The 19756-nt window shown below is 40.5% G+C and overlaps 2 protein-coding genes and 1 long non-coding RNA gene across 3 annotated transcripts in view; 1 reads left to right on the top strand and 2 right to left on the bottom strand.

Annotated features, from left to right (window-relative positions):
- The first annotated feature begins 4989 nt into the window (after window positions 1-4989).
- LOC131136823 (uncharacterized) overlaps window positions 4990-19756 on the top strand; it is a 29154-nt gene continuing 14387 nt past the window's right edge. Inside the window, exons 1-2 of the long non-coding RNA XR_009131815.1 lie at window positions 4990-5063; window positions 15410-15462. This is a non-coding gene — a long non-coding RNA (uncharacterized LOC131136823). The remainder of the gene's footprint in view (window positions 5064-15409; window positions 15463-19756) is intronic.
- Window positions 6673-13844, bottom strand: macc1 (MET transcriptional regulator MACC1). The gene is made up of 5 exons (XM_058084087.1): window positions 13734-13844; window positions 12371-12544; window positions 10262-12282; window positions 8916-9104; window positions 6673-7889 (listed from the first exon to the last, which is right to left on the bottom strand). The coding sequence occupies exons 2-5, from the start codon at window positions 12483-12485 to the stop codon at window positions 7686-7688; spliced, it is 2529 nt and encodes an 842-aa protein (XP_057940070.1). The 5' UTR covers window positions 12486-12544; window positions 13734-13844; the 3' UTR covers window positions 6673-7685.
- sp8b (sp8 transcription factor b) lies at window positions 16300-19547 on the bottom strand. Its single transcript, XM_058084088.1, has 2 exons — window positions 19474-19547; window positions 16300-19167 (listed from the first exon to the last, which is right to left on the bottom strand). Exons 1-2 carry the CDS (start codon window positions 19492-19494, stop codon window positions 17842-17844), a joined length of 1347 nt encoding a protein of 448 aa, XP_057940071.1. The 5' UTR covers window positions 19495-19547; the 3' UTR covers window positions 16300-17841.

Below are 19756 nucleotides of genomic sequence, written 5' to 3'. Positions count from 1 at the left end.
AGGACTTCAAGGGAGGTGCAGTAGCTTGAGAAAATGGTATAATATTCATATTCATTAATTTTCTACCACTTATCCTCACAAGGGTCGCGGGGGTGCTGGAGCCTATCCCAGCTGTCTAAATAGTCAAAATAGGTGTGTCCCAATGACTTGCATTGCTAGCTAGCTCATATTAATTAGTTTTCTTCTGTTATAATGCACAGAAAAGTCCATTCATTCATTTTCTACCTGTCGCGGGGGTGCTGGAGCCGATCCCAGCTGTCTTCGGGCGAGAGGCAGTGTATAGTAGTGCTTTCAGATTCGGTAGTGTTTACAATCATCAAAATAGGGCAAGATACTGCAACAATTACATGTTATCATGCGTGTATATGTTAATGCATGATCACAGCATGGATATCAAACAATGCAACGTTGTTAGACGTTTTTTTTTTACAGGCCATCATAGTCAAATAGGTGTGTCCCAATGACTTGCATTGTTAGCTAGCTCATATTAATTAGTTTTCTTCTGTTATAATGCACAGAAAAGTCCAATGAAAACATTCATTCATTCATTCATTTTCTACCGCTTATCCTCACGAGGGTCGCGGGGGGTGCTGGAGCCTATCCCAGCTGTCTTCGGCCGAGAGGCGGGGTACACCCTGGACTGGTGGCCAGCCAATCACAGGGCACATATAGACAAACAACCATTCACACTCACATTCATACCTATGGACAATTTGGAGTCGCTAATTAACCTAGCATGTTTTTGGAATGTGGGAGGAAACCGGAGCATGCAAACTCCAGACAGAGATGGCCGAGGGTGGAATTGAACTTGAGTCTCCTTAGCTGTGAGGCCTGCGCACTAACCACTCGCCTACCATGCAGCCTGTGTTATTATTATGATGACTAAATTCATGTTTTTGAGCTGCAATAAAAGCCTGTTGTTCTGGCGATCAAGTCAGGTGCTCATCTCACCGAACAATCACTGACACCTAGTGACCAATAGAGAATACTACATTCACTATTTCAATGTATTTTAGTTTGCTTTGACATTTTTATGCTTCAAAATACTCAATTTAGGCCAGAAATATATACAATTTCCTTAAAGATACATTTTTTTTCTTCGGGCAAGAGGCGGGGTACACCCTGGACTGGTGGCCAGCCAATCACAGGGCACATATAGACAAACAACCATTCACACTCACATTCATACCTATGGACAATTTGAGGTCGCTAATTAACCTAGCATGTTTTTGGAATGTGGGAGGAAACCGGAGTACCCGGAGAAAACCCACGCATGCACGGGGAGAACATGCAAACTCCAATATAATATTTATATATTCATGCTAATTCATGCTAAAAGCAAAAATGATCGTTTTTATGTCCACTGACTGGTACAGAATTAACCAGGGATGTCACAGTGAGGGGGAACTACCACTGTAGCTAAGTAGCTAAATATCCAATGTGGAAAGTGAAACAAACGCCTGCATGGTGGTGTTGTGTTTTCTTCTTTGGGCCAGTGGTGGGATTTGAGTGGAGTGGAGTGGGGCCCAGAGTTACGAACCTAATACGGCAACCGGATTGTCTCAATCTCGTGATGGAAGCCGATTTTATCCGCTCTTCAAAATACAGCGAATCGACAACTGATGCCGATTGTAAAATTCACAATAAATAATATGTTGTTTAACAATATCTGACGGCAGTGCCCCCGTCCCATGCAGGTTGGGAAAGGGGGGGGGCAAGGTGGCTATGAACATTTAACATGTATTATTGCTGTGCTCATTATCACAATGTGGAATCCTTCCCATTCCGCATTCCCAGCCCTTCTCCATCTGTTTTGTACATCATCGGTGGACTGGGAGTGTCACGGTTGGTATATCAGACCTGTCAGCAGCCACGCTCTCAACACCCCCCCCCCCTCCGGCCCCCCTCCCAACACCCATTATGGGACACCTGACTAAACTTACCACTTACCGCTACATAGGATGAGCACAATTAAAATAAGGTTTAATGTGCCTTAAAGCAATGATTCATATTTATGTCTTGATGGTCGTCATCTGTACAGCGGAACTCAAAGTCCCAAAAGTGGAGTTCGACATATTTTTTGTACCATTAACCATTAACTGAATACCAGTGACACACGGCTCCCCAATCCCACCAATTGACGTTCTCCTCTGATTTTGGATCAACATTTGTAATCGGATTCTTTTGTAATTTGATTTGATTTAGCCACCAGGCCTCACGTTCATTTTATTAATCCTATACCGCTTTCGTCCTCATTAGAGTCGTGGGGGTAAGAGATGAGGTACACCCTGGACTGGTGGCCAGCCAATCACAGGGCACATATAGACAAACAACCATTCACACTCACATTCATACCTATGGACAATTTGGAGTCGCTAATTAACCTAGCATGTTTTTGGAATGTGGGAGGAAACCGGAGTACCCGGAATAAAAAAAACCACGCATGCACGGGGAGAACATGCAAACTCCACACAGAGATGGCAGAGGGTGGAATTGAACCCTCGTCTCCTAGCTGTGAGGTCTACGCGCTAACCACTTGACCGCCGTGCTGCCCTTAAAGAGGAACTATTATGCTAATTTTCCGAACCTTTGTATTGAGTTGTCGACCCCTACAGAGCAGCTACATACAATAACCAGCTCAGAAAACTTTGTAGATCTTCCAGAATCTGCACCTATTCCAGCTGTATTTGTGTTTCCCGCCACCCATGGCCCACCTACGGGCACGCCCACCTCCGCTGTGATTGGTCACATGTGCAAAGTGCTTCCTAACCGTTCACCTGCCCGAGGAGGAGCACTCATTGTCGCAGACACTTTGTCAAAAGCACCACTAGTGCTGAGGAGCTCAGGAGAACTGGGACATGTGACCACTGCCTCCAATCTTGACTGCCCGAGGAGGAACACTCATTGTCGCAGACACTTTGTCAGAAGCACCGCTAGTGCTGTGGAGCTCAAGAGAACCGGAACATGTGGCCGCTGCCTCCAAAATGAAAATTAATGTCTGAAATTATTGAGTTGTTTGCGGCTTCAGCAACCATTTGGCGGATATTTCGCGTTCATGTTCACAAAAACAGTCCCGTGTAAAATACCGTTGACGGATTAAAATATTTTTCTCTTGCCCCAATAACCTGAGCTTCCCTCGTAAACCTTGTGTGTATCATGCCTATAGCCATGCCCATAAGGAACCCAGCTCCTCTGTGACATCACAAAGGAACAGTTTTGCAACGCCCTCTAAAACCGAGTATTTGGAGCCATCCCAAACCTCTTTTAGGGCTAACTTCCAAATGTGCAAATCTGAAACTTTGGCATCGTTTAACACGAGAACACAACATCACAACTTTCTGATTAATTACCCCCCCCCCCCAAAAAAAACTTGACTTTATACTGTAGCATCATAAAATTCATCTTCTTTGAGGCCGAATGGTGGAAAATGTGAGAGTAAAGCTAGGCGTCCAAGGATGTAGATTACGCACAAAGCTGCTCGAAACACTGCCAAAACACTTCACGTTGTCTTTTTTTTTTTTTTTCTTTCCTTAGTGAGTCATTTGGTAATGGAGCTTCCTCCTTCCCAGCGGTGGTCAAGGGAAGAGGCTCCAAGCAGGCTGTTACTCAGACGAAAGGCATGGAACACCTTGTAACGCCACAAATATGCCGCTTCAAAAATTGCCAACATAATATAGTATGTACTACTGTCAACTTCAGCCGTTAGTTTATATTCGTTGTTGTGTTGATGACCACTTTGTTTATTAAGGCTAGCATTAGTTGAAATTGCTGTTGTTTTACTCTCCAATCCGAGTGACTAAATCCCCATTGATAAATGACGTGCTGTCTTGTAAACTCTTGTTGTTTTTACCCTGACTTTCCTAATTAGCCAACAGTCTCAGCTTTCACATCATCCATTACTAAATTATTAGGGTGTAAAGTGAAAAAAGGGATGGGTTGAGGGGGGGGGGGGGGGTGTTGTGGTAGGAGTCACCATCAGGCCTCCGCAGTGAGCATAAATCAGCAGGCTAATAAATTGAAAGCCAAATGACTTCTTGCCCCCCAGCATATATCATGGAATCATGATCATGAAGCGTCGTACACCCAAGGGGGACAGAGGAATGCTTCTGTTCAAACAAGTGATTTGTGGGGGGGGGCTCCCGTGCTTGTTGGCTGCATACCTACACAAACTTCTGCGCTTATTTCAGGGCTGGTCGAGATGCAAATATTAAGGTATCGATCCGATGCCAAGTAAATACAGGTCAGTATTGCTGATACCGATATCGATACTTTTCAATTTTTAATTTGATTTTTTAATTTCAAACAGAATCACACACAGGACAACAAAAATATATATTAATCAGGAACAATTATTTATTATTATTATTATATTAATTAATATATTATATTATATTATTATTAAATTATTATTTTATATGATTATTTTTTTATTTTTTATTTTATTCTCTCAATTGGTATACAAGATAACTATAAATATATAACAATAAGAACAACATAAAAGCAACAAAAATCACACAAATATTTGTGAAAGTAACTTTCACTTTATTTGTTGTGTTTTGTTTTATTCAATTCATGCATCTTAATTATGGAACTTCAAAGATGTTGTTATCAATGCATTAGTAATAGTCTTAATGTGTTTTTTATATCAATTTAGACAATATTATTAACAGCTTGCATACGGTCCTTGGTAATTTGGGTTTTGTTGGTACAATTGCGTCGCCTACTGGCTGAAAACGGTCATGACATCTTTAGGTTCTTTTTAATGTTGGCCAAAGTAACAAAAACATATTAAAATCATATGAACTTAATAACATTACAGTGTCCTGCTAGGATTATACTTCACCAATCAACTTGCTAAAATTAATGACTTTAATCGCAGATAAAATTATAATCTGGTCGGTGGGACAGAGACGAACTCAACGAAAGGAAGGCGGAACCTTTATATGAAGGTCGTGTTGCGCTCGGCCACGTTTTCTACCTGTACAAACCCCGGAAGTGAAGGGAAAAGGCGGGCAATTTCGATTCTTCACTCCGGCCACCACGTCTAAAACACCGATTGTCAGGTCAGTACAAAAAAAGTAATGACAACCAGTTGTTGCCCAGTAAATAATGTCTGAATGTGATTATTTTCGGCTAAGAATATGGAACTCAGGTTTGTACTCAATAGGTTTACCATAAAGGTGAGTGGTCAAGCAAATGAACCCCTTTTCTTAACAGTTCTGTGTACTGGTTATGTCTTTCAATAACGCTCTCACATTTAAATAAAACTTCACACATGCTGATTTGGTTTTCATTCATAACAAGTCAAAGAACTGTAAAAAAACCCCAACCCTTTCTTGTGTATTTACAGTTTTACAGCGTCATAGTTGAAATTGGTATATCCCAATGACAGCATTGTATGCTAGCTCAAATTAACTAATTTTCTCGTGTTATAATGCACAGAAAAGGGAAGGAAATGTGTTCATGGTTCACATAAGGATTGTGAATGATGGGCAGTACCCTTTTAACACATCATAATGTCTGTGTAGCTTGTCGTTACAACTCCATGCAGTAGATGATATCATAGTGATTGACTTCTTAACACACCTCATACACACCTGGTTTGCCAGAGAATAAGAATATGTTGCAGGAGAGTTTGGTTTTGCCAGCTAAACAACATATTTGGTGAGTATCTAGACCCCCTTTAGGTTCATTCATTTTCTACCGCTTATCCTCACAAAAAATATATTATGGGGACATGACCTCAAATCACTGGCAGGCGGCTCTGTCTTCTATGTGACACAAAAAACCCCCAAAAAGAAGCAACAGAAGGAAGTTAATTTGTATTTCTGAATGTATTTGTTTTGCTTTTCATGGTTTGTCATGAATTTTTGTCATCCGGTTCTTTTCACTAAATGTGTAGCCATGTAAAGATTTAGCTCTTCTAAATATTAATGGAATGTAAACACTACACCCAAGGCAGGTACATCTTACAGCAACTACGTTTCACAGATGTTTTAGTGTCACATTTATTTCCATGAAGACTGAGAGCATGTAATTTTCTTTTGTGACCTGGAGCCGGAGCATAGCTCGCAGACTTGTCAACATCCGTGACATGCGTGTGTTAGTATGTTTGTGTTGCGAGTTAACGAGTCACCCGAGAGAAGGCATGTGCAACAAGATAGCATAGGTCTTCCTTGCAAATGCACACCGATGAGCCAATTCAAGAAACAATACAAGCAGTTGATGTTTGCTAAATACAAGGATGAAGAGTCTTGAACCAGTCATGATGTGCTATATATATCACTATATTGACACTTACTATGGTACACATTATGTCATTGGATGGTCATATCACCTCGTACTTTGGTATGTGACAATAAATAAATAAATAAAATAATAAAAATTTATTAAAAAAAATATAATAATAATAATTAAAAAAACTTAAATTATATGAGGAAAGCAGGAAGTGAACAAATGTAACTGTTACTGTCATTATGTCATTGTATGGTCATATCACCTCATACTTCGGTACGTGACAATCTCCCCCCCCCCAAAAAAAAAACTTAAATTATATTAGGAAAGCAGGAAGTGAACAAATGTAACAGTTACTGATTGTAAAAGTACCAGATGGAGGGGTAGGATTTAATAAGCTTTGCTTCTTCTTACTCGTTTTGGACATGTGGAACTGTGAACTGATTATGTGATGCATTCAATTGTAATCTGATAAAACCATTACCATTACCAAATATGTTTTCCAAACTAACAAGGCTCTATCTACTATCAATGCACGTATTAATACCAGCATTATTAATAATTGGCAGTGTAGTTCAGGCGAAACCTTCCTGTTCCTTCTCCATTTTATGTCTGTCCGGTGTATTTAAAGGGTGAGTAGTCTTACTTTGTAGTTTTATTGCACAGTGGTTAATATCTTTTTATACAAGTTGTGCATCAGGAGATGCTTGTGGCACCAGGGTGTCTGGGATTGACTTTTTTTTAGAGATTGAATCAGTTGGCTCTGTAATGTAGCCCTCTATACATTCCAGATCTATTTAAGTTAGCCTCCGGCGTCTTTCGTCAGTTTAAGTAAATTCAAAGTGTTCAGCATTGTCTGAAACAGAACACGAGGCGGCCCACGACTTAAGCTAAAAAAAAAAAAAAAAAAAAAACACTGTTAGCAAAGACAAATGTGAGAAAAATCTAATTCGTTTCAACGATACTATTATTTATTACAGTTCATATATGTACTAAATATAACACTTCAATTCAGTATAGCACATTACAAACTTGTATGGCACCACTCTAAACAACGATCTATATTGCAGTGAAGTATAAAATAATTTACCATGTCTATAAAATAATAAAATATCAGTCTAATATATTTCATTACAATTTAAAAAAAAAATCAGTAAATTGTCACTTTACAAGAGCTTTTAGGAAAATAGTGTATAAAAGTTGAAGGCAGTCAGTTTATCAGCAACATGATTAGTTTTTTCACATTTTTTTGGTGATGACTTCTATTATTAAAAAGACTCAAATTGTCTACAAAGTACATTTGAGTAGCAAAATATAATGCATTAACAAGTAATGACTACCTTCATCTTTGTCATTTTCTCGGATCTCACAGCTGCAGTTTAGAAGAAAGACTTCAGTCCCATCTTAAAACACTTATGCTTACTTCCTGTAGAAGTGCACCGACATTTTTCTTAGGTTTTTGGGAATGCCGATGCTCGAAAGACATCGAGGCAATTCACCGTAATGAGAGCGCCGGTCAGCTGTCTCCACTGTCTGGCGACGGGGTTCTTCATCTTATCTAGGATCAGGTGGAGATCCTGAATCATGTCTTTGTAACTGGATCCGTAACGCTGACTCCAGGAGAACAGGAAGTCGTAGGCAGGTTTCCACATTAACTGAAACAAGCAGTCGTAAACGTTTAAGGCAATGCGTTGAGAAGAAATCAACAGATTTATTGTAGCGTGTAGTCAATTTTAAGCACCAACCGTTTCCCAGCATGCACCACGATCAAAGGCCACTAATGTACCGTAGCGACCAAAAATATGTTCGAGTACGTACTACAAAGGATACATTTCTTAGCTCCTCAACAATTGTCGTGGCTTCATCAGTCCAAGTCACTAGTCTGTGTGCGTGTGAGTGATGGGAAGAAAAGCTGTGACTCAGAGTGAAGTTACTTGGCACAACTTAGTGGTTGGCATGCGACCCTAATGAGCACAAGCGGTAAAGAAAATGAATAAAAGAAGGAATGACTTTTCTAGCAAAAGTTGATCCAAAATCGGAGAACGTCAAAGTCAAGCAAGCAGGAAGGTTTAGTTGTGCCTAAAAAAAATCAATATCATCCATTCATTTTCTACTACTTGTCCTCATGAGGGTCGTGGGGGGTGCTGGAGCCTATCCCAGCTGTCTTCGGGCGAGAGGCGGGGTACACCCTGGACTGGTGGCCAGCCAATCACAGGGCACATATAGACAAACAACCATTCACACTCACATTCATACCTATAGACAATTTGGAGTCGCTAATTAACCTAGCATGTTTTTGGAATGTGGGAGGAAACCGGAGAACCATGCAAACTCCACACAGAGATGACCGAGGGTGGAATCGAACTCCGGTCTCCTTGCTGTGGGACCTGCGCGCTAACCACTCGATCACCGTATTTAATTGCTATCAATGTTGTCTCAATGTTGTGAGCATAACAAACAATCACATTATAGTATTACTGTTATGTTACTTTAAACTGAAACATACGTTCTGAAACAACGTTCTGCGGAAACATGAGTCCAATCTTTCTTTTGGTATGTTCCATATTTATATAGCCTGGAATAGGCTATATAAGTCATGCCTGGCTCGTGTATGATATTATCAGCGGTTGACTCTTCATAATTTTCCAAGAAAACATGTTAAAACGACTAGACCAACTAACCTGAGGCCCAACATCTCCAGTCTTCCCTCTGTGTGGCGCCTCATAGGCAGCTATCTGAGCGCTGGTCAGTTTTCCCACTTTTTCAGCGAGTTCCCGCCATCGAATCCCCAGCTCCACAGCAGTGGATAGGATGACTGTATTCTGAATCAGCTGGGCCACAAGATAGATGCTGTCCATCTTTAACAGGCCCTTGAAAGACAGGAACAAACAATAAGCTAGCGGTAGAAGAGTTGGTATGTAGGAAGAGTTTGTATGAAGTATTGTTTGACAACAAAATATTCACCCGCTAAATGTACTGCAAAAAAGGTCAGTAAGCATAATTCATAATGCCGCCTACAGAGAACATACCAACTCCTTATTTCTAAAATAACAAATACTTAAACTTGCTAATATAGTTAATCTTCAAACAGCTAAAATAATGCATAAGGCTAAAAATAACCAATTAGCTAAAAATGTCTTCCAATACTTCTCTACAAGAGAGGAGAAATATGATCTCAGGGAAGAACTACATTTGAAACACTTCTATGCTAGGACTACGTTAAAAAGCCATAGCATGACAAAAATAAATAAAAAAATTACAAAATTACAAAAAATAAATACATTTTATGAAAAAAAAAATAAATTATATAGAATAAAATTATATTGACTAAAATTAAATTATATAGAATTAAATTATATTATATTGTATAGAATCATATCATCATTATATTATATCAGAATGGTCATATCACCTCGTACTTCGGTATGTGACAAAAATAAATAAAAAATTACAAAAAATAAATACATTTTATGAAAAAATATATATATTAAATTATATTATATAGAATAAAATTATATAGAATAAATTAAATTATATAAATTTAAATTATATTATATTGCATAGAATCATATCATCATTATATTATATTAGAATGGTCATATCACCTCGTACTTCGGTACATGACAAAATAAATAAAAAATTACAAAAATAAATACATTTTATGAAGAAAAAAAAAATATATATATATTAAATTATATAGCATTATATTATATAGAATCATATCATCATCATTATATTATATTATAATGGTCATATCACTTGCTACTTCGGTACATGACAAAAAAAACCCCTTAAACTATATTAGGAAAGCAGGAAGTGAACAAATGTAACAGTTACTGATTGTAAAAGTACCAGATGGAGGGGTAGGATTTAATAAGCTTTGCTTCTTCCTACTCCTTTTGGACATGTGGAACTGTGAACTGATTATGTGATGCATTCAAGTGCAATCTGATGCATGTTCAAATGAAATAATACCATTACCATTACAAAAACGTGTTCCTCAAGCATGAGTCATTTATCTACTTACAACCATGAGCTCGTGAAGGAATTTCTTCCCGCTTTTTTCGGCATGGCAGTCTTCCTTCAGCTTTTCCAAGACGCATGCCACCTTATCAGCCTCTGTTTCAGCAAATCTACGAGTGATGGTATCCAGCGATAGATTCTTATAACCTAAAGCATTTGCAAAACTTCTCCAGCTTGTCACGTGTTCTGTGACCAGCGTCTGTATAGCGGAGTACATATACGTAAGCTTCTTAAAAGGTAGTGTCATGTTGTCCAGGAGCGTCTCTGTGGTCACGTGAATGCCGGTAAAGTCAATGACTTGATCGGACGTAATGAGCTTGATGTTTTTGCAGTGGACTAAACCAGTCCTGCCTCGGAGGAATCCAATGTACCATTCCTTTCCTCTTGAATTCCCCACGGATCTAACGGTCTGCTTGGATAGGAGAGCCACTGTATCCCCTTTGAAGTACTCCAGTAGGTAGTCCACACGTGGTTGACGGAGAACTGACTTCAGGGCTACACCGTACCATTTTAGGTTCACGGGTCGGTCGTTAAATTTGGGTAGATCTGGAATTTGTTCCTCGGGAATATGGGAATTTCCAGATATTTCAGCTTCTCTTTTTCTACTTATCTGTTTTGAAATTCGTTTTTCACATCGTACCGGTGCCACAGCAGGAGAAGAGACCCGGAAATGAGTAACATTTGAAGAATTGGACTCCGCCACTTGCAGCTCCGCCTGAAAAGACGTCATGTCTTTGCTGTTTTTACACAATAAGCCAACCGGTAGATGCAAAACTGAGCCGATTTTCAGTTGACTTTGCCTGACTTCTTTCACTTTGTCCTCATGTTGGATTTGAAATTTGGAGCCTATGAGGCTAACGGTGATAAACAGGTCACGCAGGTTGTCGGTTCCAAAGCGATGCATTCCCCAGAGCTGCAGCACCAGTGGAGGCAGATGCTTGTTTCCTCTGCAGATATCCGAAAAGGGAAGCTTCGGTGGTACGTCCTCGTGACAGCACACCACTATTACAACCTTAAAAGACGGGTGGATGTACCTGGGGCCGTAAACGGCAACCGTGATTTGGCGGTGAAGGTAATCCCAGACCGATGTCGCCGGATACTGGATAGCGGAGGCTTCAGCGACTGCTATCACGTAAAAATGCGTCTTCAAGTGCTGGAGCTTCATGTGCATCGTGTTTTTTAAAACATGGCAGTCGTCTACGCTGATATAAGGTCCTTCTCGTTTGCTAGACAAAAGTCCAATCACGGTGGTCATAACCTGGCTTAAGGGGTCACTCCGAACCTCTCCGGATAGCTTAATCCTTAGGGAAATCATACCCTTTGTGTTAATATTACTAAGCACCACTTCCAGAAGTGGACTCATTGTGGTTGTGTAGTTGTTGTTGAGTCCAGGAGGAGGTTCTAGCATCGCTTTCAGTGTTACTTCCTGTACTTCACCTTGAGGAACATGTCCCTCTGGGAAATGAATACTGATTTCAGAGTCTGGCAGCCGAACCGAGCCTCCGGAATGGCTGATCTTGCAGATGACTTGAAAATCTGTCGCTTGAGTCTGAGCCCATCCAGGACTTTGGCTCATCAGGTTTAGGTCCAAGCACGATCGGGTTAACTGCCTGTGGCTCAGCCAAGCCATCTTATAGGCTTCTCTGTCATTTTTTAGCCACTCGAAATCAGGATTTAAGACGGGTTGGGGTGGTTTGAAGCTGTTCACCCTCTTTGGTACCTTTCGTTCAAATTCATCCAGAATGTCAGTGGCGCTCCTCCATCTTCCAGATCTGTTGTTGGCTTTATTTTTCTTTTCCAGAAAGCTTCCCACATTGCCCTCATCTGATGATGTGCTAATGTTGTCTGCATTGTCTGTTTCCAGTTTTACAGTCCTTGGGAATGTCTTGGAAGAGTTGGAAATAAGCTTTTCCGTGTTGTTATGGACAATATCATCTAAGAAAGGATTAGATCCAGACAGTTTGTTCCAAAAAGGGTTTTTTGTTGACTTGTCATAGTTCTGAATCCCCTGAGACACATTTCCACCTATTAAAGAAGTCATACATTTATCAGTAACTGCGTGAAAAAAACATGTGAGATTGTATTGCTTACAATTTTCAAAGATTATGTTTACCTTTTGGAATTTCACCACACAATGTGTTTTCATCCAGATCAATCAGCGTACCCTCCGACCTGCTTCGAACCAGACTTCCCTTATGAGGGAAGCAGGTTTCTCTTCCAGTTGCCATATTTTCAACTGTAAATGCTAAAGATGGCAGGAAATCATCTTAAACGTCTTCCCGAAGTTCTGAAAGAGAAACAGACAAGCGGAAATGACGGCACTCCAAATTGTCCATAGGTATGAATGTGAGTGTGAATGGTTGTTTGTCTATATGTGCCCTGTGATTGGCTGGCCACCAGTCCAGGGTGTACCCCGCCTCTCGCCCGAAGACAACAGCTGGGATAGGCTCCAGCATCCCCCGCGATCCCAAAATTTGCGTGATACATATGAATGAAATGGGGCTGCACAGTGGTTGAGTGGTTAGCACGCAGGCCTCACAGCTAGGAAACCCGAGTTCAATCCCACTCTCGGGGATCTCTGTGTGTAGTTTTCCACGTGCATGCGTGGGTTTTCTCCGGGTACTCCGGTTTCCTCCCACATTCCAAAAACATGCTAGGTTAATTAGCGACTCCAAATTGTCCATAGGTATGAATGTGAGTGTGAATGGTTGTTTGTCTATATGTGCTCTGTGATTGGCTGGCAGATACAAAACTAGTAAATAAATAGCAATCAACATAATATAATGTCTTATACTTCTAATTTGTAGAAATAATCATCATTAGTCACAACAGTACTATACTCCTCTGAGCTATGGCCCTAAAATACTCCATTTCTAAGACTGTTTACATATGGCAACAACAAACCACCGCCATTATAATCCACTGTTCAAGTTATTGTTGCGTCAAAAGCATTTGTTTTTCAATACAGTGAACCTTTTGTGTGTCTTGCATGGAAAAACGGTGCTCACACGGAATAGTAGCCTGAGCCTTCAATCTGTCACTTGTTAGGTTCAAACCCCATTCATGACCTGTCACAGTGATTCAGTCATTGATAATGTGCTTTCTTTTTTTACACCAGTGCACAAAAACAGGTTTGTCTTGTCAGGCTTATGAAACACTTCCCTCTGTGCCAATCTTGTTGTGATACAAGTACTACTGTGACTTTCTAGTTTACAAAAAAAAAATACTAAAATCTAATACTTTTAATAGTAACACACTTGAATAATACATGATATCATCATAGTTGAAATCAGAGCAGCACAGATGTAGTCAATGTAGAGATAAGCTGAGCTACACTGACGTGGGTATCACTGTCACAACAGGTGTGTGTATGCAGTGGTTACACATTAATGACGCGTTAGCTAAACCGGCGCTTCCGGTGGTGACAATAAGTGTACAAAAATGATGGAATCGAATAAAAAAAAAACAGCTCTCACCGTCTTCATTGGGGATGTTTTGTAGGTTTGTCCACTCACACAGTCAGTAAAGGAGACAGACACTCATCCGCCTCCGCGCGTTGTTTGAAGTGGGGCAGAGCAACTCTGCTGGGAGGAGTGGCTATGGCTAGTTACGATAAGACACTACAACTCCCACAATGCACTTCTGTGTTTACGCGCGAGCGGTTACGACACCTGAAACCGAGCGGCGGTTTCGACCCCTGAAAGATAAGCAGTGGCGTGAGGTATTTGGATGACAAAAAGTAAATATAAAAAGAAGAAATAAACTAATAATTGGCTTACATTTTACGTTTACAAGAAACTACAACGAAACAAAGAGTGCTAATCTAGTAGCATCTACCATGGCTTATTGATTTTACTGTTTGGCCGAAGAGCAGTGTTAGCTGATCAAACTTAAGCTATCAGAGAGGTTAACTGGAGTTAATCACATCAAGGCCTGATGTCATGTCAGCTGATTAACCATTTACCCTGAAGGTTGTTTCATAAAACAGTTGTTACGATACTGCTACTCACTGTATGACCTAAACATCTAATTATTTTGTATTTAAACATTAAACATTTGAATTCTTCTGCCCCCCCCCGCCCTCAAAAATGCAGAAACAAAGCAGTTTTATTTAAATAAGGCAAATTCGTAACACCTATAGGTTCATTTTTGTTGATAGCAAACATTAATATTGTATTTTATTCTGAAGGCTCGTATTGACATTCCGCTTCCGGTACCTTGCTGACATTTGGCTGTAGGCCCGCAATGCTATTGCCATTATTATGCTGTGTTCACGTCCTGCTTCCGTTAATACGTCATTTTTACAGTATTTTGTTGCTTAAGCTATGAGTACAAGTACAACATCCATAATAAGTCATAATACGCCTTTATTTTTGGACTATTGTGTCGGTTTTTAGGTTACATGTAAAGAAAAAATCTATAAAATAAATGTTCATATACTTCTGAAGCTAGCTTTTTAGTGATGTATAATGTGTGATAATGATGTCATTACATATTTTAGCCGCTGAGTGGCGCCGTTTCTCTACCCTTCAGTTCGAATGGCTGTCTTCAAGCTAATAAGCACACTTTTATTTTGATACAAGCTGATATTTCATTATTTGGGTTTTCTATTTGGGTTTTTTTCACTCATGATTTTGACTGCTGAGGTCACAATATATACTAAAAATATTAAAAACTGCAAACTTGTCAGAGTTGGGGTGACTTGTTTTGATTGACACTCCATCCAATGGTACTGCTCTTGGTCGCTTTAACCACAAAACAGAGTCCATTTATCACAAGTGTGGCAACAAGTCTGATTTTCTTCTGTTGACTTGATTGAATTTCAACACAAGTGTGAAGGGATTGCACTTTCTTATTACAGTTGGTCGAGTCAGTGTGGCCTCTTTTTTTTCATCCATGATGGTCAAGCTCGGCTCTCTTATATATATCGTGTTTCTCCTCTTCTGTTCAAGTGAAGTGGCCGCAAAGCCCCTATTCAAGATACTTGAAATGCAATTACTGTCATGGTGTGGAGTAAATTGAACAAGAGGTTACATAAAGCCACACAGCTGTGATGCATTTGCAGACCATTCACTTTGGGGTGAATGTAACTTAAATGTAAGAGTGCTAATTGTACAAATAATGTTTTGTTATTCTCTGGTGTGTCTTGCAGATGTATTGGCTGCACCTTCAAGGAAAGGCCAGGAAGAAACCCCAAGTTCTCATGTAAGTATTGCACACAAGGTAATTATAACTTTATTTATATATATAATTGTTTAAAAGCCACTGTCCAAAGTTCTGAACAGGAGCAAAATGGGAAACTCTTTGATTAAAACTGGGGAAATGTACTTGTAAAGTATTCAAGGAGGTCTTTTTTTTTTGCTTAACATGGATGCCAGTCAAATATTTGAACACTAGAGGGCGCTGAGAGGTTGTGCATTATATGTTGAAACCGAGCCTCACCAAAGTTTACGGTTTGTTCTCCGAGAGCTTCAAATAATCCAATAAAAAAAATAATTTGTACAAATAACAATAAATATTTAACACATATCTTGATCGTTTCCAGTCTGGGAGAAAACATTTTGATGTTATTTTTGTAGACTTTCCCCAAACTTTCATCGATTTGAGTTGATTGCTGTGAAATGATGAACATGATTTCCAATAGAACACTTTTTTCTATAGTTATAGTGCAAAAACAAAAAAATAAATCTCCACTTCTACAGGTCATATCAGTCAATAAAAGGCTTTAGAAGTATTAAAAGGAATGATTTTGATAGTAAAGTTAAAAAAATCACCCCCAAAATTTTGGAAATATTTGTTAAAAATCATCACAACAATGTGTGCATGTATCAAAAATGAACAAAAATAACTATTATATGACATTATTCCAAATTATATCACATAGGGTAATATGTAAAATATAATGAAAAAGTTGGCAATGAGCTCATCCTTGAAGGACCGTTCACGATCAACAGGAAAAAAAACACCTTCATAATAAAAAAAATAACCATAATTCTATCCTAAATTGCAATATTGTATTTTATTACGTGTATTACCCTTCATACTTGATTTAATTCAATGAATGATCATTTTCAAAGAAGGCCCAGTTGATGGCCTTCACATAAAACTCTAAAAATGCCATAAATTCCTTACACTGAAATAACATCTTTATCATCAGCAAAAAAAAAAAAATAATAAAAAATAAAAAAAATGTTTAACCGACCCAACAAATTCTGAGTTTGAGTCCATAGTGACTTTATTGAGTGGCTCACATAAAAAGCCATTCTCATGAGGAGGAAACAAAACAAAACCAAAAAAAAGATATCATTGTAAAATTAAAATCACTTTACAACATGCTTACTTAAATAAAATAAAAAAAATTATAACAACAGCAGGTAAACAGTAACTCATTTCCAAAGTTTACAAATAAATTCAAAAAGTGCGCCTAATGATATAGACCCCTACATACAAGAAAAAGTCGTGGTTAAATATAGAACTCCCCCACAAATACGTTTTCATATCATGTCAAAGCAAAAAAAAAAAAAAGTACATCTCCGTATATTTTCAAATATTTACTAGAGTCCATATACAACTAGAAATAGCTATACAAAAAAAATCGTCTCCTGGACAAATACATTACTCACTTTTTTTTTGACATTAGGGCGTATATTCTAAGCTACACTTTTTAATATTTACAGAACATTTTTTGCCGTAATATCAGGAAACTATACCAACTTGTGGACTGGACAGAAAGTGTGTGTGTGTGTGTGTGTGTGAGATCTAATATGATCACGTCCATAACAAAAAGCATCTTATCATTTGACTCCATTTATTCAATATACCGAGTGTCCATCATCCATCCATCCGTCCATACATCTCCATTGCTCGGTAATAAAGTGCCAGAGTTCGTTCTCCTATGAACTGTATAATATTCCAAAAATATCAACAAATGGTGCCCCCTTTTTTTTTTTTTTTTTTTTTTAGTAGTGCTCTTACAACTTTTGACCACTTTTACACCTACAGGAATTATTTCTATCATGGAACAGCAACAGCATGACCTCTTTTTCTTTATATCAAAATAACATGATGCGTTATGTATTATGAAAACACTGTAAATCCTTACCCAAAATAATAATAACAGTACAGGCCTGTTTACTGAATGAACATGATAAAATATGTCCATTTTAGTGGACATATTTCTTCAATTAAACGATTTTATGGAGTAAAATAACCCTAACTGTAAAATTATTAAAGTTATTAAATGACATAAATAATGGGTGTACTGTACCTTTAAAAAAAATCACAAGCCTATTTTATTAATGAGTGGAGCCTTTATGCATACACTGATATCCTTTACAAATAAAAATCCCTGTTTGTTGACAAAATGTATATAGGACACATTTATTATATTTGGAAAAAAATGGCACGTGACACCCCAATGAAAATGATGCATATGATAAGAAAAGTGCATCCACTGTATGTCCTTATTGAGAAATGTATAGTAGACACTCATCATGGCGCATTAAATGCATACAGTACAGTATGTCCGCCGCCATTTTTCTTACCAAACTTATTTTTCTCGGGGGTTCACACGCTTTCTGGAGTTTACAGGCCGTTCATGCCGACACCCTGGCTCGTCTCCGCCGGGTGCAACAGGTCCGGGGAGTGGCACGGCGGGCTCCCCGGCGCGCTGTGCTCGCTGTCGGTATCGCTCCCTCTCTTGCCTCCGCTGCCCCCGGAGCCTGAACCCGCGGACCCCCCGGCGCTGTGAGTCTTTACGTGCTTACTCAGGTGATCGCTCCGCATGAACCTCTTGTTGCACACCGGGCAGGCGAACCTCTTCTCCCCGGTGTGAGTGCGCAAGTGTCGCTGGAGCTCGTCCGAGCGCGTGAACCTCTTGCCGCAAAAGAGCCAGTTGCACACGAACGGTCTCTCGCCGGTGTGCCACCGCAAGTGCGCCTTGAGGTGCGACGTTTTGCCGTACACTTTCCCGCAGCCGGGGATGTGGCAGCTGTGGAGGCCCTTCCTCCGGAGGCTGGCGCCGGCCGGTCCGAGTCTCTCCGCCTCCTGGCAGTTGGGACAGTCGCAGGTAGCTCTGCCGGAGTAGCGCCTGGCGGATGACCTCGGAGACCCCGCTAAAGTGGAGGGCGGACCCCCTGAGAGCATGGTCCCCCCTGCACCTGTCAACGGAGAGGGGGTCGTGTCCGGGTAAGAGGAGAGAACCGGTTTGAAACCGTCCATCAGGTGCTGGCCGGTGGTCAACAGGTGAGGAGAGGGATTCGAACTAAAGGCCGAGTGGCTTAAAGTGGAATAATCAGAATTATATCCGCCCAGAGGAGAATGCAAGGACGTCTGGAGTCCACCGGAATGTAGGGATGCTCCGTTCGGGTTTTGCACGTCAATCCACCCGGCCCCCACGTCCCACCAAGCGGATGCCCCAGTGGTTCCCACCTCTCCCGCAGGGATACCGGGATGAGAGGACTTGAACCAGGACTCGTACGGGTGCGCCACGCTCATCCTGGGATAGATGCCCTGCAGGCTGTCCACGGACGTGTGCACCTTGGAAATGAACACCGGCTGGTGACTCGACTCCTGGGAGCTGTTCGACACGGAGGCTTGGAACACGGAGTAGTCGTTTCCAAAGTGGGAACCGGACGAGGCGCCGGACGTGAGGGAAAAGGCGCTGGAGCCCGTGGAACCGTTGGAGGCGAAGGTGTCCGAGATCCCCGAGCCGTTGCGGGACACCCCGAAACCGGACAGTCCGGAGCCGAGACTGCAGCTGCTCGCTGCGGCTCTCTTCCACGGGTGGAAGCCTTTGCCGAAGGACGTGGAATTATCCGAAATGGTGGACGGCGAAGGGCTCGGACTCCCGATTTTGTTGCATGTTGCCGCTAACATGGCTAAAGGAGTCGATCCCAACCTCGGCTCCTCCTTGAGGGACAGAAAACACGCAAGTTAGTGGCCGGGGTTCACTTTTTTTTTCCACGCTGCGAATAATAAAAAAAACATTTCATCCAATACACACAACTCTTAATCTCGATCCTCCTACCTGGATAAACTTTTACAAGCAAAACACTTTTGCGCACCGACTTCTATCCCATCAAATGAAAATAGAAGCTAAACAAACTTTTCCACGCAGATTTTAAAGTTGAATCCCTCTCCACGCACGCAGAGAGTAGCAGCCAGTGACAAGAACTAATTGAAGCAGTAAGAAAGTCCTTTTTTTAGGAGACTCACCCCTAGAAGTGAAGTTGCCATCACACACAAAAAAACACAGCCCTCCTCTGAGGATCTTTTTATATTTATGAATCCGAGCAGTGTTTTTTTTTTTTTTTTTTTTTTTTTTTTTTAGAGGTGTGCAATACAATGATGCGTTCCGCCCATTCTTCCACGGTTGTGGGCTCCTCTCTTGGCTTTGAAGTGGCTCTGTGACACGGGCATCCAATCAGGGGCTCCGGCGCGCCGCGCGGCTAGCCGCACGGCCCTTCGTGAGGTCATCAATAGACAGGGATCTCCACCC

The sequence above is a fragment of the Doryrhamphus excisus genome, chromosome 10, assembly GCF_030265055.1.
Source record: "Doryrhamphus excisus isolate RoL2022-K1 chromosome 10, RoL_Dexc_1.0, whole genome shotgun sequence".
Classification (NCBI taxonomy): domain Eukaryota; kingdom Metazoa; phylum Chordata; class Actinopteri; order Syngnathiformes; family Syngnathidae; genus Doryrhamphus; species Doryrhamphus excisus.
The sequence above is the reverse complement of the archived record's forward strand: the minus strand, read 5'-3'. Positions and strand labels throughout refer to the sequence as shown.

What these genes read in the sequence shown, in the direction of transcription:
- macc1 (XM_058084087.1), bottom strand. Translation starts at nt 12,485, where the DNA reads ATGGCAACTGGAAGAGAAACCTGCTTCCCTCATAAGGGAAGTCTGGTT. An exon ending in TCCTTCACGAGCTCATGGTT is followed by an intron (nt 9,105 to 10,261) that starts GTAAGTAGATAA and finishes CTGTCTTTCAAG; the next exon opens with GGCCTGTTAAAGATGGACAG. An exon ending in CTGGAGATGTTGGGCCTCAG is followed by an intron (nt 7,890 to 8,915) that starts GTTAGTTGGTCT and finishes TGCTTGTTTCAG; the next exon opens with TTAATGTGGAAACCTGCCTA.
- sp8b (XM_058084088.1), bottom strand. Translation starts at nt 19,494, where the DNA reads ATGGCAACTTCACTTCTAGGG. An exon ending in TGGCAACTTCACTTCTAGGG is followed by an intron (nt 19,168 to 19,473) that starts GTGAGTCTCCTA and finishes CTGTCCCTCAAG; the next exon opens with GAGGAGCCGAGGTTGGGATC.